This window comes from Mustela nivalis, assembly GCF_964662115.1.
Source record: "Mustela nivalis genome assembly, chromosome: 10".
NCBI classification, from domain to species: domain Eukaryota; kingdom Metazoa; phylum Chordata; class Mammalia; order Carnivora; family Mustelidae; genus Mustela; species Mustela nivalis.
In genome coordinates, this window is record NC_139029.1 from 77,854,423 (window position 1) to 77,881,600 (window position 27,178).

General features: G+C 37.1%; 1 protein-coding gene and 1 long non-coding RNA gene across 3 annotated transcripts in view; both read left to right on the plus strand.

Annotated features, from left to right (window-relative positions):
- Positions 1 to 2,840: 2,840 nt before the first annotated feature.
- ABCD3 (ATP binding cassette subfamily D member 3) overlaps positions 2,841 to 27,178 on the plus strand; it is a 75,974-nt gene continuing 51,636 nt past the window's right edge. Inside the window, exons 1-2 of one of the 2 annotated variants that reach the window (XM_082688740.1) lie at positions 2,862 to 3,361; positions 3,541 to 3,765. Coding sequence is in view for 1 of the 2 variants with exons in the window: in XM_082688739.1 (XP_082544865.1) it covers positions 3,252 to 3,361 (110 nt within the window). In the remaining variant the exon portion in view is untranslated. Of the gene's footprint in view, positions 3,362 to 3,540; positions 3,766 to 27,178 lie in introns of both variants that reach the window. The other variant, XM_082688739.1, reaches the window with a different exon arrangement.
- LOC309843346 lies at positions 22,814 to 27,131 on the plus strand. The gene is made up of 2 exons (XR_014300089.1): positions 22,814 to 24,961; positions 25,180 to 27,131. It is a non-coding gene; the product is annotated as an uncharacterized lncRNA (long non-coding RNA).

A 27,178-nucleotide genomic window follows, 5' to 3' on the forward strand; every position in this document is an offset into this window, starting at 1 on the left:
AGGATTTCTGGATTCGCCAACTCTTCTGTCCTCTCTTTTCTCTGCCCTCTGTCCTGTGCATACCAAATTGCCTAATTGTTGAATGAGATTAAAAAATCAGAGGTCTTGGATATCTTCCAATAAAATGACATTTTTCTTAATTATTAACTATTTTTGTGATCCGGAAAATTTGTTTTGGTTAATTATAAAAGGGCATAGTACTGAGGAACTTTGTTCTCTAAAACCTTAAGTTGTCAGAAACTCTGTTGTTCGAACTCATGTTCGCGAGACAATATATCTTTACAGTGCAGAGGATCTGATAAGGGGTTTTGGGACACAATATTCTACATTAATGTTAAATTTATGTTTCCAAGGGAATAGAACTCAGAAGATGCTTCTCAACTCAGATCTGATATTAATTCCTTTGCATAAAGATCTGATTTGCTATGAGCTTATTAAATACTATTTCATTTCAATTCTACCTAACCTCCTCCCTTCTTCTAATACTGTAATGACCCCCATTTCTTCCTTTTTTTTTTTTTTTTGGAGACATGTCCATAATTCCTCTGCTCTGCGGTATCCTTTCTGTAACAAGTTAATGAACTCAGCTTTGTTGGGTTACAGGTTTGTCCCTAGTGGTCTTTACCTGACGGACTTTATGAATAGCTAAAATTAATTTTTAATTTTTAATTTTTTAATTTACTTAAATTTAATTAACATATAGTGCATTATTACTTCCAGAGGTAGAGTTCAGTGATTTGTCAGTCTTATATAACACCCAGTGTTCATTACATCACATGCCCCCCTTAATGTCCATCACTCAGTCACCCCATGCCCCCACCTCCCATCTGTCCAGCAACCTTCCGTTTGTTTCCTGAGTCTTTATGGTTTGTCTCCCTCTCTGATTTCATCTTTCCCTCTCTTTCCCTACTACTTTGTTTTATTTCTTAAATTCCACATATGAGTGAAATCATATAATTGTCTTTCTCTGATTTTCTTTAACATAATACCATCTAGTTCTATCCATGTCATTGTAAATGGCAAGATCTCATTTTTTTAAGGACTGAATAATATTCCATTGTATATATATATATATATATATACCACATCTTTATCCAATCATTTGTCGGCAGACATCTGGGCTCTTGCACAGTTTGGCTATTATGGATGTAGCTGCTATAAACAATGGGGTGCAGGTACCTTTTAGAATATGTTGCCCAATTGGTCATTCTTATTCTCCTCTGAACTGTAATCTATTTCCTAAATATGTCTTTCCTTTAACCTTGCATTTAGGCAAATGCAAGGCATTTGATTACCTCTCCACACACACATCCCTTGTGCATGCTCTTCCTTCATTGCTATAAACGCCAAGATGATACACCTTCTCCCATAGTTCCTAACACTTTTACATTACTGTGAATTAGTGATTTTCTCTCTTGTCCTTCTCACCGCTCTTTGTCTGGTCCATTAAGCTTTAGCTACAAAGTCATCTTCTGTCAAGCTCTAATAGAAAGTTCCAGACAGGGATCCCTGGGTGACTCAGTCAGTTAAGGATCTGCTTTCTGCTCATCTCCTTTCCGTTCTCAGGGTCCTGGGATCGAGCCTCACATATGTCTCCCTGCTCAGTGGGGAGTCTGCTTCTCCCTGTCCCTCCCCCGAATCTTGCTCTCTTTCTCTCTCTCACATTCTCCATCCTTCTCTGTAATAATATTTAAAAATTACTTCCAGACAAAACTAAGTATTTCTTTTTGTGTGCTATCACAGCACAAAATGTGTTCATGCCTCTAACGTGACACTTAACATAGTTATAATTGTTTTTTCATATTTTTCCTCCTCTGCCAACCTTTGGAGATCAGGGATTGTGATCTGTTTTTGTCTTTGTATCCTTGGTGCATACCAAATTGCCTAACTGTTACAGGAGATAATGAAAATGTCTATGTGGTAAACTGAGAATTTAGTAGAAGCTCCACTTTAACAAAATTTAGGCATTTGATCATCTCTCCACACACACACCCCTTGTGATTCTTGTGATCTGTATTAGGCAACTCTCAGTTCATATTAAGTAAACACCTAGGAAACCACTGTTTTGTAGGTGACTTTAACATGAGTGTGTATTATGCAAGGTTTTATGTACTTACTTTCTGACGGATACTCCTTCCTCCAGTTTCTTCAACTGAAGACAGGGATTCACTAACTTACTGTACATATGCCAGTCTAAAAGCTAGGGATCATGATTTCCGTAGCATAGGGCCAGTCAGAAGAATGCTGTAATCTGCAATGCCCTTCTGATTCTGGGAGTAAGGCCAGCATGCACACAACGCGTTGATTGTTATTCCTGAATGTCCCTTTGCGGAGAGCAGTGTTTCTCAAACTTTCTGTTTGATCAGAGCCACATTAAAGAAATACACTCTATATCACTGCTAGGGACACATGGCTACAAGACTGCAATAAAAATTTCTCAGAACAACTTGTTTACACGTGACACACTCTGCGTGTTCTATTGTCTTCCTACCGATCACACACACACACACACACACACACACACACGAGTGGTGGTCTCAATCTACCAAACTCACTCCACAATCCGCTAGAAGTTATAACCCGTGGTTTAGGGAAAAAACCTGGCTTGGAAAAAGGTTTTCGATTTGTATAGTCATTCTTCCCACATTTCCCTACACCTCTTCGGTGTTTTCGTCTAAATAATCACCGTGCCTTCAGTTCTGTATAAATGCTCTATGATGGGGCTATTCCCCTTCTTCCCGAGCCCTTTAAGAGGGTGGTAACGGCCCTTCACGGTGCGGGGGAGGGAGGGAGGCGGAGTGGCAGGTCACACTTTGTCCTCCGCGCCGGGTAGGCCTGCTCTTCCAGTTGTTGGGAAAGCTGGGGTGGGTGTGTGCGCACGAAGGTGGGAGTAGGGGTGAGGCAGGGACAGCAACCAGGCCGGGAAGAACCAGGGAGCGCCAGAGAAAAGATCAGCAGCATCTCCGCGCGGGCAATCCGGGTGACCCTGCGGGGGTCCACGCGTGCGCAGAGAGCGTCCTAGAACTGTTCCGTCCTCCGTGGCGCTCCCGCGCGCTCCCGCCGAGCTCAAGTCCGTGGGGGGCTACGGCGCGCGGACGACGCGGCGGCGCGCGCCAGGGGGCGGTCCCGCGCTGCCGACACCGCCCTCCCTCCGCTCGCTCTTCTCCTCCCAGTCTCCCCCGCGCTTCCTGCATTAAGGGTAGCAGACGCCGCCGCGGCCCCATTCCGGGCTCGCTCGCTCAGGTGGTTCCATGGCGGCCTTCAGCAAGTACTTGACGGCGCGGAACTCCACGCTGGCCGGGGCCGCGCTTCTGCTGCTCTGCCTGCTCCACAAGAGGCGCCGCGCCCTCGGCCTGCACGGGTAAGAGGGCCCTCGACCGCGCTGCCTCCGCGGGCCCGAGCGGGCGCTCCCGACGCGCTCTCTTTTCTAGCCTGGCGCCGGGCGGACCGGTCCCTTGGCCCGGAGGGGTCAAGCGTAGGGAGGGCGGGCCATGGCTGCTGCCAGGCTCTAACTTCAAGGTGTCTGATTTTCTCGCGCAGTCATCCCCAGTGTTCCCTGCTTCCAGCATTCTGCTCCCGGGAATGTCGGTCTCCGCCACACCCGCTAGGAAACCTGTACCTCCTGCCCCCAGGCCTCGTCCCTAGTGCTCCCTACGCCCAATTCTGACTCCGAGAGCGTGAGTTTTTTCCCAGCGCCCGCTAGCAGCCCTGAGCCTCTACCCAGAGGCTGTCGCCTCCAGCCCACCTCCTGTATCAACTTTCCGGGTGCGTTCTAGTTTTGTCATCTCATCTCCTGAAAGACCGTGGGTTTGCTTTGTGGATGTGTATTTGTGATTTGAGGCTGAGGATTGGACTCGCCAGGATGGAGACTGTTGCCTCAGTCACTTCGATGGGGTTTGGCACGATTCCTTAGTAGTTGCTGTTCCAAGTCGTGAGCATTGTACATGTGAACTGCCCGGGGTCTTTTGGGTAAGATTGCTTTGTAAGGTGGTGTTCCGTGGGAGCTGGTCATTTCACCCCGAAAGGCTGAATTTAGAAGGCAAGGTTCCCTCCCCTGGCTGTTGAGGTGGAAGGTTAAAGTGTGATTTAGCTGAAGATCAAGATTCTTTTTGATTATACTCCACTTCTTCCTCCTCGAGAGAATCTTAATGTTTAGCTTTTGGGCGATTATAAGATTAGAGGAAGGAAAAGAGAGAATTGAGTTACTGTTGTGGGATTACAGACATAATATTTTATTCTCTGGGAGACACTTGGCTTCAGCAAGCGAATGAGGAAAGGTTACTTCCTAGCATTCTTGCCAGTCATTGGATATTCCATCTTAAATCTTGGCAAGCTGCTTTCATGTATTTTATTTCATTCATCTGTCTGGGCAGATGCTGTTGCCTCTTGTTTTTGTTTTGCTTGACATATCTGATGAGTAGTAGACTTGGGACTAAATCACTAACAAGGGGACTCTGATCCATGAAATTCTTACTAACCTCCTGTCTTCCTTACCTTACTAAGGTCTGAAGTGGTGGTCTTTCTTTTCCTTTCTCAATTTGATTAAGAGTTGAAAATGATTTACATCTTTGTCTAGACAATACAGTGCCAATCCACTTTTCTTCTATTCAGTTAGCTTTTAAAATGATTTCTTCTGGAAAACATAGAGGTTTTTGTTTTTGTTGTTTTTTTCTGTTGTGTGCTTTCTGAGCTCCCCGTTGCAAATGGAAGTTATTTGTTATCTGGGACTATATCAGAAAATGTCAAATGTTGTAAGATAACTTTAGAGAAATGTTTCAGTGCATAGAACAGGTGTTTTAGTATGAGGTAGGGAATTTGAGGACAGCTCTAACAACTGTGGTTTACTTTGTTTTATCAGAGTATTACATGTATAATAGGAATATAGAAGAGTATACATTAAGTATAGTGCTTGAAGAATTTTTACAGATAGAACTCACCCATGTAATCAGCACTCAGATCTGCACCCGTATAAGAACATTATTAGTATCCCAGAAACGCTTCATGTCGGTTCCGGTCATAGTTTAGATAGCTAGTGATTTATAAGGCTGTAGATTATTGTAAGGAAAGTTTTAAATATCATCTCCTGGGAAATAACAAAACAGTCTAATAGAAACTGTCTTACTAAATTTTAGGTGTTTTTTCATTTACATTTTATTGTAAAATGCTTTGGAAATCTTTTTGAGAAACTTAGGACTTTTTGAGGGATTGAGTTAGACAACAACTAATTTACTGAACAAAAGATTGTTAACCTTGTGCATTGACATGAATAAGGAAGATCTTTATTTTCCACATAAAATATTTTGTGGGAGGAGAATGCAAATTAAGAGTAGAGAAGCATGTAGGAGGGTAAATAGGGTGGCTGGATTATGGACATTGGGGAGGGTATGTACTATGGTGAGTGCTGTGAAGTGTGTAAGCCTGATGATTCACAGACCTGTACCCCTGGGGCAAATAATGCATTATATGTTAATAACAATTTTTAAAAAAGAAAATAAAAGAGTAGATAAGCACGAAGTTTAAATTACCGAGATAAACTAATTGAATTATTTTAAAACATTCAAGAGTGGTGTTGAGTCTATTTTTGTAGTTGTTGTATTTCCAGAAACTTTTGGACATATTTCAAATGCTATCTTCGGTGCACAGTTTGAAGATTAGGAGATTAGAAAATTCTGACTTTATATTTTATTGGCTTTTTGGGTATCGTTTGTAACAGACTAATTAATTTTCCTATCTGATGCTTAATTAAGGAACCTATGGCTGCTTGGCCTTTTTTCATCTATGCTACTAACAATACATTTGTCTTAGAAGATAGTCCTTAGAATCAACTAGGTAATTCTAGAGCTAGTAAAACCACTTTAAAAGTTACAATGTCACATTATACCAAACATTAGGAGAATAATTCATTTAACTTTCTGAGTTATTTTTTAGTTTTGTTAATATGTTTTTTTCAAAGTAAGCAGAATAATATTATGAACCATCTATATGTTTTACTGAAGAAATGTCATCCATATTTTGCCATTCATGTTTCATCTATAACCCCTTACTCCTATCTCTTATTTTTACAGGTTTTTAGGTAAATTTATATATATTAAACAGTATAAATCTTGGTTATACATTTTTTAAGTAAATGTAATGCAACAGTGTAACACACTCCTATCATAAATTAGAACATTTTCATCTTCCTAGAAAGTTGCCCTGAGTTCATTTCCCATTACCATATAACTTTTTCCCCTTAATTTTAAATCATACATTTGAGAATCACACATTTTATTTTTTTATTTTTGGGGAATAGTGGAATCTGTACTCAGGTATAAAGGAGACCATATATTCAGTTCAAAGGAAGTATCTGTTTTAAAATGTTGTATTACTGCCCTAGGTGCTGTGGGGTGGGGGGGATTGGTGTGTGTGTATGTGTGTATTACACATACAGTCAAAAAAAAATATGACATCTTTTCATAGCGAGCTTACATTCTTGTTAGGGAGGAGAAATTTAAATACGAATTAGTTAAACTTGTAAGGTGGTGACAGAATGCAGTGTATAGACAGACATGCCTTAGATGTTCTGAGAAAGGAGAGATTAATGTGTTATGGAAGAGTTTGGAAAGGCTTTATGAAAAATATGAGCTAAGCCTAGGAAAGGAGTAGGAGTGGATAACTGCAGATAAATTGAATGTTAATAGCAGCTTTATCAGATTTTTGTTGCATCTTGTGGTAGGAGGAAGTTTTGTGGTACCCTTTCAGCCCATCTTTCACTACCACCAGAGCTGTTTTTAAGAAACACAATTATAGGGGAGCCTGGGTGGCTCAGTGGGTTAATGCCTCTGCTTTCAGCTCAGGTCATGATCCCAGGATCCTGGGATCCAGCCCCACATCAGACTCTCTGCTCAGCGGGCGGGGAGCCTGCTTCCCCCTCTCTCTGCCTGCCTTTCTGCCCACTTGTGATCTCTGTCAAATAAATAAAATCATTTTTAAAAAACCCCACAATTATAATCTTGTTATTCCTTCATTAGAGTCTTTTAGTTATTCTAAAACACAAAATTCTCGGCATGAGAAAATCATGTTTGTAATCTGGTCCTTTACTACTTCCTATACTCATCTAGCATTGTGGATAAACAGTCTCTTGAGTATGACAGGCTCTGCTCAGCCTTTGCAGTCTGATTATAATCACTGTCACCCCCAGCACTTTTTCCCACCTTTTGGTGTTTATTTTCTTTCAAAATTCAGTCCATTTAACACTTTCTCTTAGGTGTTTTCTGTCTTTTCCTGATTTCCAAACTGATGTTGTCCTTTGCTATCATGATACGCTAAGCATTTCTCTACTAATTAGCACTCTGTATTGTACTAGTTTACTTTCCTGTCTTCTGCCTATATCTGAGTTTCTTGAGGTCATGTACTGCCTCAAGTATAAATTCCTAGTTTGCACATGTCACGGGATAGACACTAAGTGTTGTATAAGGTGAACAAATTATGTAGGATAGTTGAATAACTTTTTTTTTTTTTTTAGTTGAAGAACTTTTAAGGTTAAAGGTAATTGTCTGGCAGTTCTGGATGTAGGACCAGTTCAAACATGAGTTGAGGCTTTAGGTAATAGAGGCAATAGTTGTATATCTGAGAGAATGTCACATGGGCGAGGTAGTAGGAAATTATGGGTCAATTTTAGAGGGCAAAGAGACCAGTCTGCACTGCTGTAGTATTTTATAATCTTAAACCAAACACGAAGAACAAAAACAGAACTAAGCAGTTTCTTTCCCTTCCCATGAAGCTTGTCAAGTTCAGATTTCTCATCCTGGATTTCAGAGCATTCCCTTACCTGGTCTCACCTTACCGGCTGATCTTATATGCCTTTGCCTGCCAGTCAGTATCCTCTGTTCCAAACAGAGCAGTTTTGCACTGTTCTCTGAACAGGCCACATTCATTCCAGACTTTGGAGCTTTACGCATATTAACCAAACCTGGAATCTCTCTCCTTATGTTATCTGTTCTTCAGTTCTTATCCTTTAAGGGTTAGGTGACCATCATCCATTCCATGAAGTATCATTTAACAACTCTGGATGATCTAAATAATGATCCTTTTTAACTTTCTGAAGCAATTTGGGTACCTTATTTATTTTTTTAAAATTTATTACTATTATTTTTTAATCAAACCATTTTATTGAAGGGTCTGGGCAAAAGGTCTGTGGGCTGGTAGGACAGTGAGATTTGATGTCCTTAGCCTAGCTGGGATCTCTCCAGCTTCACAGTTGTCAAAAGCTGAGGTGCCTTTCTTGTTTTATCTATTAATTACTTGACTGGGTGTGATCTAGTTTTTAGCTATGACGGTGTAGCCAAGTCCCCCAGCTTATGGAGTGATCCTTTATTCTTTTCAAAGCCCGCTCTGTAGATGGTGGGAACACAGTTTTGTCCTCCAGGTATTTCTGAGGCGTTTCAGGGAGCTTGTATTTTTCTTAGTGACACCTTATTTAACTTTTTTTTTTTTTTTTTTTTGCCTCTGCTCTGTTTCATTTTATTTATTTTTAAAATTTTAATATATATATTTTTAAATTTTTTCAATTTATTGTTTTAAAAGATTTAATTTGTAAGTAATCTTTATACCCAATGTGGGGCTTGGACTGATGGCCCGGACATCAAGAGTTATATACTCTTCTATTTTAGCCAACTAGGGGTTCCTAATATAAATATATATTTTAAATTGAAGTATAGTTGACATATACTGTTATATTAGTCACAGGTATATAACACAGTGATTCTTTAAGTTTATTAGTTATGCTATACTCATCACAAGTATAGCTACCATACAAATGTTATTACAGTACCATTGACTATATTCCCCATGCTGTGCCTTTTATCTGTGATTTATTCATTCTATAACTGGAAACCTGTACTTTCCACTCCCCTTCACCCATTTTGCCCAGCTCCTTTCCCTCTTTTGACCATCAGTTCTCTTTATGTATGAGTCTTTTTCTGCTTTTTGTTAATTTGTATTTTTTTGGATTCCACATATAAGTGAAATCATAAGGTTTGTCTTTCTCTGAATTATTTCATTTAGCATAGTGTTATCTTGGTCCATCCATGTTGTTGCAAATGGCAAGATCTCTTTTTTATGGCTGAATAATATTCCATTGTGTGTGTGTGTGTGTGTGTGTGTGTGTGTGTACATCACATCTTTATCCATTCATCTACTGGTTTGTGTCTGTATCTTGGCTATTGTTAATAATCCTGTAATAAACATAAGGGTGCATATATCTTTTTGAATTAGTGTTTTTGTTTTCTTTGGGTTAATACCCAGTAGTGGAATTACTGGATCACGTAGTACTTCTTTTTTTAATTTTTTTGAGGAACCTCCATACTGTTCCACAGTGGCTGTACCAGTTTACATTCCTACCAACAGTACATGAGGGTTCCTTTTTCTCCACATCCATGCCAACACTTGTTTCCTTTTTGATACTAGCCATTCTGACAGGTGTAGGATGATATCTTGTGGCTTTTATTTGCATTTCGCTGATGATTAGTGATGTTGATCATCTTTTCATGTGTCTATTGGCCATCTGTATTTCTTCTTTGGAAAAATGTCTGTTTAGGTCCTCTGCTCATTTTAAATTGGAGTATTTGTGGTTTTATTGGTATTGAGTTGTAGAATTTTTTTTTTTTAATATTTTGGATATTGGCCTCTTAGATATGTCATTTGTAAACATCTTCTCCCATTCAGTAGGTTGCCTTTTTGTTTTGTTGATAGTTTATTTCCCTGTGCAAAAGTGTTTGCTCTATTTTAGATTCTACTTACATCTTGTTTCTTGAGCCTATCTTTTTGGTATCTGCCTTGATTCCTATAAATTATCAGGCGCAAAGCAGGTAATTGTAGTAGAATTTTATCGAAAATTTGGGAATGGTGGCAGCAGTTATATCTCAATCAAGTAAACAGCTTAAAATGGAGACATTCTTTTATTTATAAGTTCTTTTGACATTTCCACTGTTGGCAGTTTGTTGACTATTTTTCGCTGAGCCTCAGCCCTCTGGTCTTTTGCTAGATCTTTTCTGTACCTCTTAAATGTTCTCATATCTCTAGCTTTTATTCCCTGTACTCTCTCTCCACTAACTTTACAGCTTTCCTGCATGCTTCAAATTCAGCTTTCCTTCCTGAGACCTGCTCCTTTTGAATCAGGCTCTAGGAGAGGCTGGCTTCCCTTTGCTTAGTTTCACAGGCCCACTGAATGTTTTGCAAAGTACAAGCATGAGTCAGGTGAGGGGCTGGAGATGCAGGAGACCCTTGGCAGGAGCCATGAGTGGATGTTATAGGCCCCATTTGGATCTCAGAATAAAGAGAATGGTTAAGCAAAAGTCCTCAAAGAATTTGCCAGGAAAACCATCTGTGTACTGAAACCACCTGATTCAGGTCAGATCCAGAAGCAGTATTCTCAGAACTCTGTAGCTGTTTGTGGTCTGCTGGGCGGGAACTGGGTACAGACTGTTTAATTAATTGTAATTCTCTGTTATTGGCACAATAACATCTTTCCTGGCTTTTCCTTATCATGAGCAAATGCGGTATTTATTTTACATATTTATCTTGCTTATTGTATGTCTCTGCTGCTAGGATGTAAGTTCCATGACGGCAGGAATTTTTGTCTGTTTTGTTCAATTTTATGGTCCCAGTGGCTAGAACTGTGGCTGACATGTAGTTGGCTCTCAAAAAAAGTTTGTTGACTGACTCTCACTCTGAGATGCTCCTTTCTTAGGGCTGTGGTTACTGTTTTAAATAACAAATTTTTCTTGTAACAAATGTTAATGTCTTCTTAAGGATATTATGAGCTGTTTGGAGCTGGGCCCATTATAGATGCATGGGTAAAACAAGTCTTAGAAATTTATAAAAATGGTATCATTATTGTTTTATAACCTTTTCACAGTTAACAATACAGTTGAAACAATAAAAATAATTAAAAAATCAAATTATCCATAGTGTGATCACTATAACATATGTATTATTTTATTTTTGTTACTTCTTATTTCTCATTTATATGCATGCATTTTTACATAATTATAGTGTACTTGTTTTGCTATTTTCATTTAATGTGTAGACATCTTCCCTATGTTTCTACATGGACTTCATAACTATACTTTTTTCTTTGAAGATTTTATTTGCGAGAGAAAGAGAGAGAGAAAGAGAGCCCTCACACGCCAGGGGGAGGGGCAGAGGGAAAGGCAGAAGCCAACTCCTGGCTGAGCAGGGAGTTGCGTGTGCTACTTTGTTGGATCCTAGGACTCCTGAGCAGAAGACAGATGCTCAATCCACTGAACCACCTAGGTGCCCCTGTAACTGTACTTTAAAGAAATACATAAACACTTCTTTGTGTGACTATATCATAATTTATTTGGGGCATCTAGATTTCTTCTGTAATTTTTCTAGATAATGCTAAATTTTTTTGCTGGTAACTTTTCTGTCTCTGCTGAATTATTTCCTTGGACTAGATTGCCAGAAATAGGGTTATAGAATGAAAGCTAATGAACTTTCCTTAGTGTTTATGGAAAAGGTGTGAACATTGTGGAGCTACACAAATTACACCTGTTACTTCTCAAAAAGAGTTCTGCCGTAGAATACTCTGAAATGAGTGTAAATTTAATTATCTCATCAATAAAGGGTGATTTTTTTTTTTTACTTCTTTAAAGGTATAAAATAATGTCATGACATTTTAATTTGCAAGAATGCACATTTTTATATGCAGCAACTTGATCTTTATTATGGAGATGGTTTAGCATACTATAAAACATGGTATGGTCTTTGGAGTTAGATATGGGTTCAAAATTTTTTTTTTTTTTTTTTTTTTAAGATTTTATGTGTTTATTTGACAGAGAGAGATCACAAGTAGGCATAGAGATAGGCCGGGGTGTGTGGGGGGGAACACCAGGCTCCCTGCTGAGCAGAGAGCCTGATGTAGGCCTTGATCCCAGGATCCTGAGATCATGACCTGAGCTGAAGGCAGAGGCTTAACCCACTGAGCCACCCAGGTGCCCATGGGTTCAAATTTCTGTGCAGCTATTTGCTAGATCTGTGACCTTGTCCAAAGTTTACTCAGCCTCTGAGCCTCAGTATTCTCGCCAGCAAAACAGGGATAATAGTATTTATTTAACTCAGTGGTTTGAGGATTAAATCAGAAATTGTCTTAACTCAGTAGTCACTGGAACAAAGCTCAATAAATAGAAGATAGCTTTAGTTCCTTGTGCTTGCTGAAAGGAAAACTAAAATGACAGCCAAACATGCCACTATTAGGTTCTCAAAAACCATTAAGCCTTCCTAAAAATTTCCTCAAATGTGCCCATGAAAATCTCCCTAAAGAAGCCTTTTTTAGAGTTAGAAAGTATTTACTTTCATGTGACATGGCTTCAGGGCCTCTTGTGTTTTTTCATTTGCTGCTTCCTGAATGATATTCTTTATTTCTCCACCTCTTAAAGAAGAAGTCCAAAACTAAATTTATTATTCTAAGTGTGGTCTGACTGACACACAGTAGAATGGCTTATTACTTGCTTTGTAGATCCTAAACTTTTTAAAAAATAGATGAGGTTACATGTATTATTTTTGTGACCATCTATACTCTTCATTTGGATTTAGCTTACGCAGTTGTTTCCCCTTCATTTGCCCTCCTCAACTTCTTGTGTTTGACTTTTTAAAAAAATTAAACCTGGGTGCACATATTTAGACTTATCTTGGGATGTATTACTTCCTCTAATTTTTTTTTGATCCTGTATGTTTAATTAGTATTCCTTTTCTGTATTTTCCCAGTGAATTTAAGTTATTGGACAGGGTCAAGTATAGAACATGTGTTTACACATAACTCTGTAACCTTTCTATTATTTGACACCCTTGGGGTGTTGTTATTATTTCTCATCTTCAAACTTACCTAGCACTTTTTTACACCTTTCCTTCTGGTAATGACCTGGCATTCTGACCATAGGACTAGGCATCAAATCCATATTGGGCCAGTGGGAGTCCTCCTTTGAGATGTTTCTGCTGGAGCTGGTAAGGAAGGGTCTTTTTTTTTTTTTCCTCCCCAGATTTATGTATTTATTTGACAGAGAGCGAGCAGGCACAAGGAGGGGGTGCAGCAGAGGGAGAAAGAGAAGCAGGCCCCCTGCTGAGAATGGAGCCCAACACGGGGCTCAATCCCAGGACCCGGGGACCATGACCTGAGCCCAAGGCAGATGCTTAACCAGCAGAGCCACCCAGGCAACCTTGGGAATAAGTCTTTCTTTTCTGGTTATGGAGCAGTGAAGATGAGACCCTAGAGCTGTATGTGGCATCTGTTTTTTTGCATGGAAAAGGTGGAGAACTGATTTAGTCCATCATCAAATGCTTTGTAGCATAATAAACTAAGTTTATAGAATTTTCATGATCCCTTCAGAAAAGAAAATGAATTTGGTCCAACATGACTTTTTGGTGAACTTGTGCTTGTTCATAGAATTTACAGCTTCTTCCAAGTACTGGTGTCATATTGTCCATTTGCATAAATAATTTGTAATTTTTTTCCTAGGATCAACATCAGTCTCATCCATGACCTGATGAATAGCTTCACCTTCTAATCTGTTATAGTAAAATACAAACTGGAATTATGAAGAAGAATGATACTTTTTTTGCAGTTTTCTTTACAATTATATATGCCAAATTAAATTTTATAAAAATGGTTATTATATTTCTTTATTGTTCTTTCTTTTGGAATGATTTGTATGGAATGTCGGAGTTCTTTAAGAATGCCATTTGTAGTTCTTTTTTTTTAAAGATTTTATGCATTTGAGAGAGAGAGTGAGTAAGAGTGCACAGAAGTAGGGGGAGGAGCACAGGAAGAGGGAGAAGCAGACTCCCCACTGACCAGGGAGTCAGACCCAGCTGTGGCTGGGTCCTGAGATGCTGGGATCATGATCTGAGCTGAAGGCAGATGCTTAACTGACTGAGCCACCCAGACACATAAGCATTTATAGTTATTTCTACAAAAAACTTTTTATCAGGCTCTTGCTTATGGACATGGCTCTCTTTGTGCATTCTTTTTATGGAAAAAAAAAAACACTTGTTTTAGGCATCTCTGCCAATGGTATCACCATCTATAAATGTAAGGATAAAATACTTTTGATAGCTGATGGTTATGCTCTTCAGTGGGAGTTATTGTACATATTAAGAGAGTTTGAAGCTTTGAGTGTGCTTAAAAAGTGTTTTTTTAAAAAACACACCAATGTAATCCTTTTGCTAAATTAGCAGACCTGAATGAATACAATTAAATTAATGAAGTACAGAATTGAAAATAAAGTTATCAAAGCATATTCAGCTAATTTGATTGTTGTTATCTAAGGAGGCTTCCCATTTGAGCCTGACTTTAATAGATTTGTAGTATTTTGCTAAGAGGTAGAAGGCGTTTTAGGTGGGGGAAAACAGGTTGAGCAAAGGTATGGAGTTAATGGAGTTAACGATTTGAGAAGGGACTCCAAGGAGTCCCTGGAAATTTTACTATGAACTATTTATTGAGCACTTACCATATTTTAAGCATTACTGTATTTTATATTTATTCTTCACAAATAGTCTTTTGGGATAGTTGTTTTATTCATTTTACCAGTGAGGAATCAGAAGGGTAAAAATGGTACCTGCTTATGAGAGTTTTTAAGTTTGTTTGAATTAGCGATGTGGAAGGTAGAAGATGGAATCAAGTATTTTTTATCAAATCCTTCAGATGGACTTAAATTAAAAAAACAGTCAACAATCATTCAGGGGTTAAGAAAAAGTTTTATGTTAAGTTAATTTTTAAAATTTTGTGGTAATATGTTGTTAAAATGTTAGAGTCATGGTGAAATATTCTAAGATTTTAAATACCTTTTTTATTATATATTATACCACAACTGAAAGAAATTACATAAAATCATATATAATCTAATGACTTTTTTAGTTTTTAAGATAAACACCCTTGTAACTACTGCACAGGTCAAAAAATAAATCTTTGCCCACCACACCACAAGTCTTCCCTGTTCCCTTTTCCAGGTCAGAGCCCATCCCTCTTCCTTGCTGTTAACTGCTATCTTGACTTCTATAGTATTGCATCTCTACATTTCTTTCTAATTTTATTGCCCAAATGTGCATTCTTAAGCAGTATAATTTAGATGTGTGTTTTCTTATTTGTTTCTCTTAATTTGCATGTGCTGCTGCCATTCGTCTTTCCCTTTCTTTCTTACCATTTGTTGAAGCAGTCAACTATTTTGACCCATACAGATTCTGCCATCTAGGTTATGCTGATTGCATATTTTTTCTTCATTCTCTGTATTTCCTGTAAATTAGTAGTTGGATCTAAAAGCTTGATCAAAGCTTAGATTTTGTTTTGTTTTGTTTTTGGAAAAGAATGCTTCCTAGGTGTTGATGTGGTTGTTTCTCTTTGTGATTTTTAGCAGCCACTATTGCTTAATGCATAAATCAGTGAATTTTTATTTATTAGGGCTTACAAAATGGTAGTATTTGAATTCGTTATTCTTCCTTTATAAGGTAGAATGCTTCCATAAAAAGGAACTTCCCTTCATCTACTATTTGGTTACCCAGTGGTACAGTTCAATTAGGAAAGGTAGGATAGATATTTGTTCTTAATTTGACCAATTTTTAGAATACTCCATTAGTTATCTGTTATTCTCTGAAGGTGACCAGCGAGTTCTTAAGTGTCATTATGAATCTCTTGATTTACAACAAGTAACTACTGATTTAATGCTCTCTATTTTATAGATTCTTTGGAGAAACCCTATTTTATGAATGCAGTGGATCTTAACAACAAAATATAAAATGTGCCTTGGTTATCAGCTCTTTCAACTATTCTGTATAATTTTTAGGATCAGCATGTTGGGATTTTGATGAGGATTACTTTTAATCTTTAGATTAATGTATGATTGCCTTCCTTTTTTAAAAAAAATTAATCTAGCCATAAATGTGTAAAAATGTGTGATTTTTTTCAAAAATCCAGCTTTCAGTTTTGCTTTACCTCTATTTACTGTCTCTTATTTCCCCCCTTTTCTTTTTTGCCTCCCTCTGTATTCTTTTATTCTTTACACTTTCCTTGCTGAATTTTCTTTTTCTTTTTTTTTTTTTTAAAGATTTATTTTTTTATTTATTTGACAGACGGAGATCACAAGCAGATGGAGAGGTAGGCAGAGAGAGAGAGGAGGAAGCGGGTTCCCTGCTGAGTAGAGAGCCTGATGCGGGGCTGGATCCCAGGACCCTGGGATCATGACCTGAGCCGAAGGCAGAGCCATTAACCCACTGAGCCACCCAGGCGCCCCTGAATTTTATTTTTCTAATGTTCTGAGAGTGATATGAATTTCCAGCCTTTCTTTTCTGAAGTATGCATTTGAGGTTATAAAGTTCTCGCTAAGCAATGCTTTAGCGGCAGCACACAGTTTTTTTTTGATATATAGACTATACCATTTTAAGCATATCATTTGATGTGTATATCATACATTTCAAAAATTTTTTCGTTGACCCATGACTTTTCACAAATTTATCTCTTTATATATGTCAGTTATCTATTGTTGGATAACAAACCACCTCAAAATTTAATAGCTTCAAATAATTATTTCTCCCCTTAGTTCTGTGGGTTGCTGGGTGGTTCCTTGGCTGGTTTTGTTTTGGGTTTGCTTGAGGCTGCATTCAACTACAGGATTGTCTACATGGGGGAAGTTTTAAGAAGGCTTCACTCATGTTTGGCTGATGGTACTAGTTAGTGGCTGGGGTGCCTTTGTTCTCATCTAAGTGACTTTTTATCATCTAGTAAACTATACCAGTTTCCCCATTTGTAGTCTCAGGTCAGCACTCCAAGGGGCCAAAATAAAAGCAAAAAGGTTTCTGCCCCGTTCTGTTGGTTAGAGCAAGTTACAAGCTTGGCCCAGATTCAGGAATGAGAAAGTAGATTCCTTCTTTTTAAGAGAAACACAAAGGATTTGTTTCATATTTAATTTACCATAATTACCAAACATTTGGGAATTTTTCTTGTAAATTTTTTCTTTTTGTTGTTGATTAAACAGCAAAATTGCTTTGTAATTATTTTTTCATTATTTTTATACCTTCTAGTAGTTTGGAAATTATTTATTTTACGTTCCTTTTACTGGTTACTCTAGAGATTTTAACGTGTTAAATTTTTTTTTTAACTTTTTAAAAAAATTATTTGTCAGAGTTCACAAGTAGGCAGAGAGGCAGGCAGAGAGAGAGGAAGGAAAGCAGGCTCCCTGCTGAGCAGAGAACCCGATGTGGGACTCGATCCCAAGACCGTGGGATCATGACCTGAGCCGAAAGCAGAGGCTTTAACCCACTGAGCCACCCAGGCGCCCCAACATGTGTTAAAATTTTTAAGTCTAAACATTAATCAGTAATACTTCATCCCCCTCTTAAACAGTAAAATGACTTTAAGAGCAGTGGCTCTGGTTAGTTTACTCCTGATTTATATGCATTTATATTTATATTTTATTATTATATATTATAAATATATGTGTGTATATTTTTAAGGGTTTTTTTTAGATTTTATTTATTTATTTGATAAAGTACTAAAAGACATTATTATTGTTTTATCTAATATCCATTTAGAGTTAACTATAGATTTACTACTTTGGTTGCTCTTCATTCATTTTTGCAGCCTGAACCTTCCAGCTGGTATCACCCTCCCAGCTACCACCAATATAACCTTTAGTTACAAATTTACTGATAATGAACTTTCTCCATTTTGTCAGATAATATCTGTATTTGCCTTCATTCATGAAAGTGGTTTTTTTTCCCCTGAACATTTAATTCTTTTTTGTTTTTAATTTTTTATTTTTTATAAACATATATTTTTATCCCCAGGGGTACAGGTCTGTGAATCGCCAGGTTTACACACTTCACAGCACTCACCAAAGCACATACCCTCCCCAATGTCCATAACCCCACCCCCCTTCTCCCAACCCCCCTCCCCCCAGCAACCCTCAGTTTGTTTTGTGAGATTAAGAGTCATTTATGGTTTGAACATTTAATTCTTGATTGGCAATGATTTTCTTTGCCCATTGAATATTTGATTCTGCCATCTTGTGGTTTCCATTACTGATATGGAAAAGTCAGTTACCAGTTTGTAACTGTTGCCCCTTTGAAGGTAGTGTGTCTTTTTTTTTCTGTAGCTGCTTTTGAGGATTTATCTTTCTCTTTAATTTTTCTGGAACTCATTCTTATTTGGTGAGGTGTGGATTTTTAAATCTATCCTGCTTAGGACTCACTAGGCCTTTTTTACTTTGTGGATTGTTATCTCTTCCATTTTGTAAGATTCTCAGCCATTATCTATGCCTGGTTCTCTTTATTCTTCCTGGACACCAACTAAGATGGTCTCATTGTAACAACTGTCTCTTACCTTTTTTTTTTTTTTTTAACTTCATAGATTTGTGTTTCATCCTTCTGGGGGTGGCCTGCTGATTTCTGTATAATTACAATTTTAGAACATTGTTGATGAAGTGAGCAGTTTATTTCTTTGTTTCCATCTTTTTGTTTACTTTTTGCTACACTCTGAATAATAAATTCTGATTTAGCTCCTAGATTTTTAGTTGTCTCTTTGGCTGTGTGAAATCTACTAAAACTATTAAATATTAACTATTAACTATTAAGTTCATTTGTTGTTTGTGGTATTTATTAAAATTACATTTGGCTCTGGGGCACCAGAGTAGCTCCGTCCTTTAAGCGCGGGCTCTTGATCTCAGCTCGGGTCATGATCTTGGGGTTTGAGATAGAGCCTGTGCTGAGCATGGAGCCTGCTTAAGGTTTTTTGTTGTTTTGTTTTTTGTTTTCCCTCTGCCCCTCCCCACTTCTGTCTTTAAAAAACAAAACAAAACAAAACAAAAATCTGTTTGGTTCTCTTAGGTCTCTCTCTCTCTCTTTCTCTTTTTTTAAAATAATTTTCTTGTTTTGGTAGGTAACTTTGTTTTATTTTGTGTATTTATTTCTTTAAATACATTCTGCATTGTCTTAATGGATGTGTTTGGAAAGTCCAACATGCTAAATCTTCTTGGGTCTCCTGTTTTCTTTAATTTCTGCTAGTTCCTGATTATGGAGTCTAGTTTGCTGTGTGCTTGGTTATTTTTGATTTTGGTCTGGGTATTTTATTTTAATTAGGCCTGGGAATAATTTTGAGGCTTATAGTAAACATACTCTTTTTTTTAAGAGGAAAGTTTGCTTCTTACAGTGCCTGGGAACAATTTTCAGGGAACAACTTAAATGAAGTCCTTGAGAGTAAATTCTGAAAATTTTAATACAGCATTTTGATAAAGAGGTGGAAGACTCACATTTCAGATGCTATGGTTTTGTTTCTCAAACGAGTTATGTCATTGTATGTCCACCATCATTGTCATGTTAGTGCCTTTCAGATCAGTATCTCTACTCTTGTACTTCAAATCAAAACTTCTAGAAAATTGTCTCCTGGACGATTCCATATAGTTATCCAACTGGGGCTTAAAATCAAAAAAGTTTACAATGAGTCCAATTATTATTTCTCTTAAATGCTTTTACTACTGTTATTCTTTTTGTGGTTAATGGAATCTGTGTCCTCTAATCACTCAGTGTAAATTATTTGTGAAACCTGAGGAAAATGATCTGTGCCTTTCAATGGCATCAGTTTGGAGCTAATGGTTTCTAATACCTCCTCTATCCTTACACAGTTCTTAATCTGTGCTCTTCTCTACTCATTTCCATGTTCAGTTGAACCTTGAATAATGTAGGGATTAGGGACACTGAACCCCTGAACAGTTGATAGTCTGTATAACTTTGGACTCTCCCTAAATTTAATGATTAATATCCTACTATAAAACTGACCAGAAGCTTACTGATAATATAAACATTAACACTTACTTAGTGTGTTATATGTCTTATGTACTGTATTCTTTCAGTAACACTAGAGAAAATAAATGATTAATCAGAAAATCATAAGAAAATACATTTACAGTCCTATACTGTAAATAATCTGTGAATAAGTGGACCTGCACAGTTCAAAACCTGTGTTGTTCTGATCTCCTCCCTTACCCTGTCATTTCTGGCAGTTTTTTTGTGTCTGTCTTTCCATTCCCAGAAGCTGCTGCCTGTGTTCAGCCCTAATTGACCTCAGTTGAGTGGGTGCCATGTACACACATACATACAGTATTTGATATGGCTATGGATATGAATTGAAAGAAGTTAGAGATGATAAGGAAACTACTTAGAAAGCAGGTGGAATAGTTATGGTAGTATATGTGAGAAATTTTGATGGCTTGAGTTGAAGTCCTGGCAATAGAGAAAAGAAGAGCATAGAGAGCAATTGGGTATAAAGAGTATGAGAAAGGGAAAATGCCTAAGAATAATTCCTAAGTTTCTGGTTCAGATGGTTTTATAGATGAAGGTACATTCACTGAATTAATGTCCAGGTTCAGTATGAGAAGATGGAAAAACAAATTGGGGGTGGAAAAGTGAATTCAGACATATTCATTGACTATTATTTAATTTTTAGAATTTTGTTTTGGAATATACTAATAAATTGATTATCTCATCAACATTAATGAAGCAGTGATTTATTTATTTATTGTAATTTTATTTATTTGACAGAGAGTTCACAAGTAGGCAGAGCAGCAGGCAGAGAGGGGGAAGCAGGCTCCCTGTTGAGCAGAGAGCCCGAGGCGGGGTCTCGGTCCCAGGACCCTGAGATCATGACCTGAGCTGAAGGCAGAGGCTTAACCCATTGAGCTACCCAGGTGCCCCTGAAGCACTTATTTAAAACCAATTCACTGTTTACAAAAGAAAAATAATGATTATAAAAATATCTTAGACATCAACTAGAATAGATAATTCTTTCTATTCTTTTATCCCAGCACTGGTGTTTAGTTGTAACTGTATTATTTCTCCTACCACTTTAAATGAATGTTGATTCCATTTTTATTGGCCTCGAACTTTTGCTTGTTTTTTAAATGATAAATGTGTAGAAGAACTGTAAAAAAAAAAAAAGTAATGTATGCTTAATTTCATGCTTATACATATTTAAGGAAACACCACTTTCAGACAATAGCAGTATCTGTAAGATTTTTTTTTTCCCCTTCAGAAGACATTCATATATTACTCTACTACTTAGAGTAGTACTTACTTACTATATTACTAAGTCTAGGATATACTGGACTCGTTTACTTAGAATGAGCTAGGTGAGAAAAGTGTTAGAGTCAAAATTACTGTTCTGGTTAATTAAATTTAATTTCCAGTTAATTAAATTCTGGTTATAGTTTCTAGTTTTCTTCCTTTTTCACTTTCTCTGAAATCTCTTCTCTAAAAACTTCTCTATTTTAATTTTTGACAATTTCTTTTTCCTAGTCTTATCATTGCCTCCTTCCATCTTTAGGGGAAGTTCCTGCCTATTAATTTTACGTTTTGCTGGCAATACCAAGGAACTCATCTCCCTATTCCTCACTTCTTCTAAAAATAAGGAACTAACAAAACACTATTCTGTTATGTCCTTAGGAAAAAGTATTTCCTAGGTTGTTGAAACATTACTGATATACAGTAAACTGTTGATATTTAAATTACACAACGTGGTGAGTTCTGACATGTAATACCTGTGAAACAATTACTACAATCAAGATAATGAACATTTTATCACCCCGAAGTTCCCTTGTGGCCCCTTCTAGTCAGTCCTCTCCCTGCTCCTTGCTTGAACTACTGATCTGCTTTCTATAACTACAGGTTAGTTTTGGTTCCTCTCAAATTTCATAAGTGGAATCGTATACTATACATGGTTTTGTCTAGCTACTTTCAGTCAGAATAATGCTTTTGAGATTCATCCATGTTGGGTTTATCATTTTTTTTTTTAATTGTTGAGTACATTTTATGGACATACCACAATTTTTAATCCATTGTTGTTGGTGGACATTTGGATTGTTTCCAGGCTTTGACTATTAAAAATAAAGCTGCTCCTTACACCACACTTGAAAATAGACTCGAAATGGATGAAGGACCTCAGTGTGAGAAAGGAATCCATCAAAATCCTTGAGGAGAACAGAGGCAGCAACCTCTTCGACCTCAGCCGCAGCAACTTCTTCCTAGGAACATCGCCAAAAGCAAGGGAAGTGAGGGCAAAAATGAACTATTGGGACTTCATCAAGATCAAAAGCTTTTGCACAGCAAAGGAAACAGTTAACAAAACCAAAAGACTACTGACAGAATGGGAGAAGATATTTGCAAACCACATATCAGATAAAGGGCTAGTATCCAAAATCTATAAAGAACTTATCAAACTCAACACCCAAAGAACAAATAATCCAATCAAGAATTGGGCAGAGGACATGAACAGACTTTTCTGCAAAGAAGACATCCAGATGGCCAACAGACACATGAAAAAGTGCTCACATCACTCGGCATCAGGGAAATATAAATCAAAACCACAATGAGATACCATCTCACACCAGTCAGAATGGCTAAAATTAACAAGTCAAGAAATGACAGGTGCTGACGAGGATGTGGAGAAAGGGGAACCCTCCTACACTGTTGGTGGGAATACAAGCTGGTGCAGCCACTCTGGAAAACAGCATGGAGGTTCCTCAAAAAGTTGAAAATAGAGCTACTCTGTGACCCAGCAGTAGCACTACTGGGTATTTACCCTAAATATACAAATGTAGTGATCCGAAGGGGCACATGCATCTGAATGTTTATAGCAGCAATGTCCACAATAGCCAAACTATGGAAAGAACCTAGATGTCCATCAACAGATGAATGGATAAAGAAGAGGTGGTACACACACACACACACACACACACACACACACACACACTGGAATACTATGCAGCCATCAAAAGAAATGAAATCTTGCCATTTACAATGGCATGGATGGAAATAGAGGGTGTTATGCTTAGCGAAATAAGTCAATCAGAGAAAGACAATTATCATATGATCTCCCTGATACAAAGAAGTTGAGAAGCAATGTGGGGGGGGATGGGGGTAGGAAAAGAATAAATGAAACAAATTGGGATCGGGAGGGAGACAAACCATAAGAGGCTCTTAATCTCACAAAACAAACCGAGGGTTGCGGGGAGGGAGGGGAGAGGGAGAGGATGGTGGGGTTATGAACATTGGGGAAGGAATGGGCTATGGTGAGTGCTGTGAAGTGTATAAACCTGGCGATTCACAGACCTGTACCCCTGGGGCTAATAATACATTATATGTTAAAAAAAAACATTAAAAAAGTAAAGCTGCTATGAATATTTGTGTAGAGTTCATATATGGACATATGCTTTCATGTCCCTTGAGTAGATACTTAGTAGTGGAATGGCTGGATTGTATGGTAGATGTTAACTTTATAGGAAACTTGCCACTGTTTTCCAAAGTGTTTTTGTATCCTTTTATATTCCCGTTAGCAGTATGGAAGATTCCAGGTGTTCCACATCCTTGGTAACTCTTGGTGTGATCTGTCTTTTTAATCTGAGCCATTCTAGTGGATGTATGCAGTGGTTTCTCACTGTGGTCTTAAAAGGGAACATTTGAACATTTTCATCTGTTTATTTTCCATCCATACATTTTCTTTGACACAGTGTCCATTTAAATCTTCAAATGAATTGTCTTAGTCTACTCTAAGAGTTTTTTATGTATTCTGAATATAAGGTTTTTCTTGTATGTTTTATAGATATTTTCTTAATAGTATTTTAAAGAGCAAAATTTTGATGAAGTCCAGTTTGTTGGTTTTTTTTTTTTTTTTGGTGCAGCTGATACTGTGGGTCCAATTTAATAAATCTTTAACTCAAAATTACAGGTTTTTTTTTCCTCTTTCCTTTTCTCTCATAGTTTTAGCTCTTACATTTAGGTTTGTATTCCATTTCAAGTCAATTTTTTTTCGTAGATGGTGTGCAGCAAGTGTTGAGGTTAACTTATTTTTTTTTTTACATATCACACCCACTTGATCTGGTACTATTTGCTACAAAGATTATTCTTTGCCCATTGAATTGCCTTAGCACCTTTGCCTTAAATCAGTTAGCTGTGTATGTGTGGGTCTGTTTCTGAACTCTTCTGTTCCTTTGATCTATATTTGTACTCTAGTATCATACACTCTTGTTTATTGTAGCTTTATAATAAGCCTTGAAATGAGATACAGTTCTTCAGACTTCGTTTTTTTCCAAAATGTATGGATTATTCTAGGTCCTTTGCAATTATAAATGAATTTTAAAATAACCTTGTTACTCTGCAAAAAAGCCTGATGGGATTTTGATTGGGATCCCATTGAATTTCTAAATCAATTTTGGGAGAATTGACATGTTAACAATATTGAGTCTTCTGTGAGCATGTTATATCTCTATTTAATCATCAGTGATTTCTCTGCAGTGTATTATAGTTTTCAGCATATAGGTCTTACATATCTTCTTTTTCTTTCCAAGTTTATTGTGAAATAATTACTATTTTGGGTGCTTTTGTAAATGATATGCATAAAATTCTAATTACAATTATTCTTTTCCTATATGTAGAAATACAGTTGATATTTGTATATTGTATCCTAGAACCTGGCTGAACTTGCTTAGCTTTTTAATAGATAGATGCCTTACGATTTTCTATACAGATGTTTATAGAATTTGCAATAAAGATAGTTTTACTTTGTCCTTTCAATTCTGTGTGCCTTTTATTTTTCTTACCTTTTTGCACGGTGTTTTCCAATAACAGTGTTGAATAGAAGTAGTGAGAGTTGCTATCTTTGTCATATTCTGGATCACAGAGACTTAGACTTTCATCAATAAATACAATGATAGCTGTAGGGTTTGTTTGTTTGTTTGTTTTTTAAGATTATTTGAGAGCAAGAGTGTTGGCTCGAGTAGGAGGCGGGTGCAGAGAAGAGAGAGAAGCAGACTTCCCACTGAGCAGGGAGCCTGAGGGGGGCTCAGTCCCAAGATCCTGAGATCATGACCTGAGCCAAAGGCAGATGCTTAACCAGCTAAGCCACCCAGGTGCTCCATAGCTGTAGGTTTTTTTTTTTTTTTTAAGATTTTATTTATTTATTTATTTGACAGAGAGAAATCACAAGTAGATGGAGAGGCAGGCAGAGAGAGAGAGAGAGGGAAGCAGGCTCCCCGCTGAGCAGAGAGCCCGATGCGGGACTCGATCCCAGGACCCTGAGATCATGACCTGAGCCGAAGGCAGCGGCTTAACCCACTGAGCCACCCAGGCGCCCGATAGCTGTAGGTTTTTATTGATGTCCTTTATCAGATTGAGGAAGTTCTTTTTATTCCTTGTTTGGTAAGAGTTTTTATGATGAATTGGTGTTAGATTTTGTCAAAGCCTTTCCTGTATATTTACTGATATGATCATATGGGCTTTTTTTAGACTGTTAATATGGATGAGTTATGGATTGATTTTCAAATGTTAACCTGTTCTTCCATTTCTTGGGTAAATTCCTCCCATCCTATACTTTTTATAAATAGTTGATTATTAGTCTTTTTTAATAATGCATTTGCCAAAGAAAAAGAAGCTAGCACAAAGCACTTCTTGCATTATACCAAAATGCAAAGGTTGTCTTGAGAGTATGCACTTGTAGTTGTTTGAATTCTGAATGAAACTAGCCTTTTTTTTTTTTTTTTTTAATTTTGTGGAACATCGTTTTTACTTGGAAGAATGACTAAATCACTGTAGTTATTTGGCCTTGAATATTGCAGACATTCTCTTGTAGTGCCCTTGAGGAAAAACAGTAGTGTTTGTTGCTGATGTTACAATTTAAGCTTTTAAGTGATAATTAAAATTTGGAAAACTTGTCTCTGATACCAGAGACAAGTTTGAGCTTAATAGCTTCCTCATGGTTAAGACTTTGCTGATGAGATAGGTGGGAGTATTGACAAATGTAATTCTAAAAAATATTGCACAGTAAAATATATTACATTTGGAAAGTCTACTATACAACTCAGTGAATCATTATTTTCCTTTTTTTCTTTTTAAGATTTTATCTATTTATTTGTCAAAGAGCACACAAGCTGGAGAGTGGCAGGCAGGGGGAGAAGCAGACTCCCTGCTGAGCAAGGAGCTTGATGTGGAACTCAGCCTCAGGATCCTGGGATCATGACCTGAGCAGAATGCAGACACTTAACTGACTGAGCCGCCCAGGCGTCCTGAATCACTATTTTCCAACAGACTAACGCGTATTACAAAATTTTGTGTGGGCAAAGGATTAATTGGAAGTGTGATATAATACAGACCAATGGATTTTATTGTATAAGATACAAAGTTCATTGATAGGGTTTCAGACTGCATTGTAACATTACAATATCAAGGAAGAATATCCACGGTTATGAAAATACTCCTGTTTTACAACTAATGTATCTCTATCACAATAGATAAAAAGAATTCAGACTCTCATACAAAAACCCAGTTTTCTTTTATTAAGTCAGACATTAATGAGATTTTCCAAAATATAAAACAGTGCTACTTTCCTTACTAAATTTTTTTGTTTGGGAAAATACAGTTCTTTTTATAAAAAATTTATTTAACATGTAATATATGTATTATCTTTAAATGAATTTTGTTATACCCTGAAGCGTAACAAGAAAACTGATGAGTAATGATTGTTGTATATATTACAGATGACCTTGCCATTAGTGTGCGAATCAACAATATAGTTTGAACATGTTGAATACCTTTATTTTAATGTATTTAGCTGATAAGTTGATCTTTTCGGTAGCCAGAAGGAATACACAAGAGTAGAAGACATGTCTTGTTTGTTTCAAGCTTTTTTTAGTTTCATAGGATAAAAAAATACTGAGTATTTGTTAGAATTGAATCTACCTACTAGTAGATTATGTTTTTGGAAGTGAATTAACTCCTCTCCAGTCTTTAGCATCACATTTCCAGTGAAAAAAATGTAACCCAATAATTAGGATTCTAGCATACTGTTCTAATTTATCCTAAAGGATCTATATATATTTATATAGTTAATGTCTTCAGTGTTGAGAACATCAATGGAAAACATTAAAGAATTCTTTAAAAAGAGAAATTCAGAAATCCTTATAAAAGGGGCTCATAGTTAACTGCACATGCCTGAACATATATATAAAGGAATTTTCTGAAACAGTTTTACAACCTCATAAAAACTTTAAAACAGGTACATAATCCTGTAATGCAGTTAAAAATAGAAAAAAAATAATAAACCCAAGCACTCTTAGAATAAGAGCATCTACTGAATTGTAATTAAGTT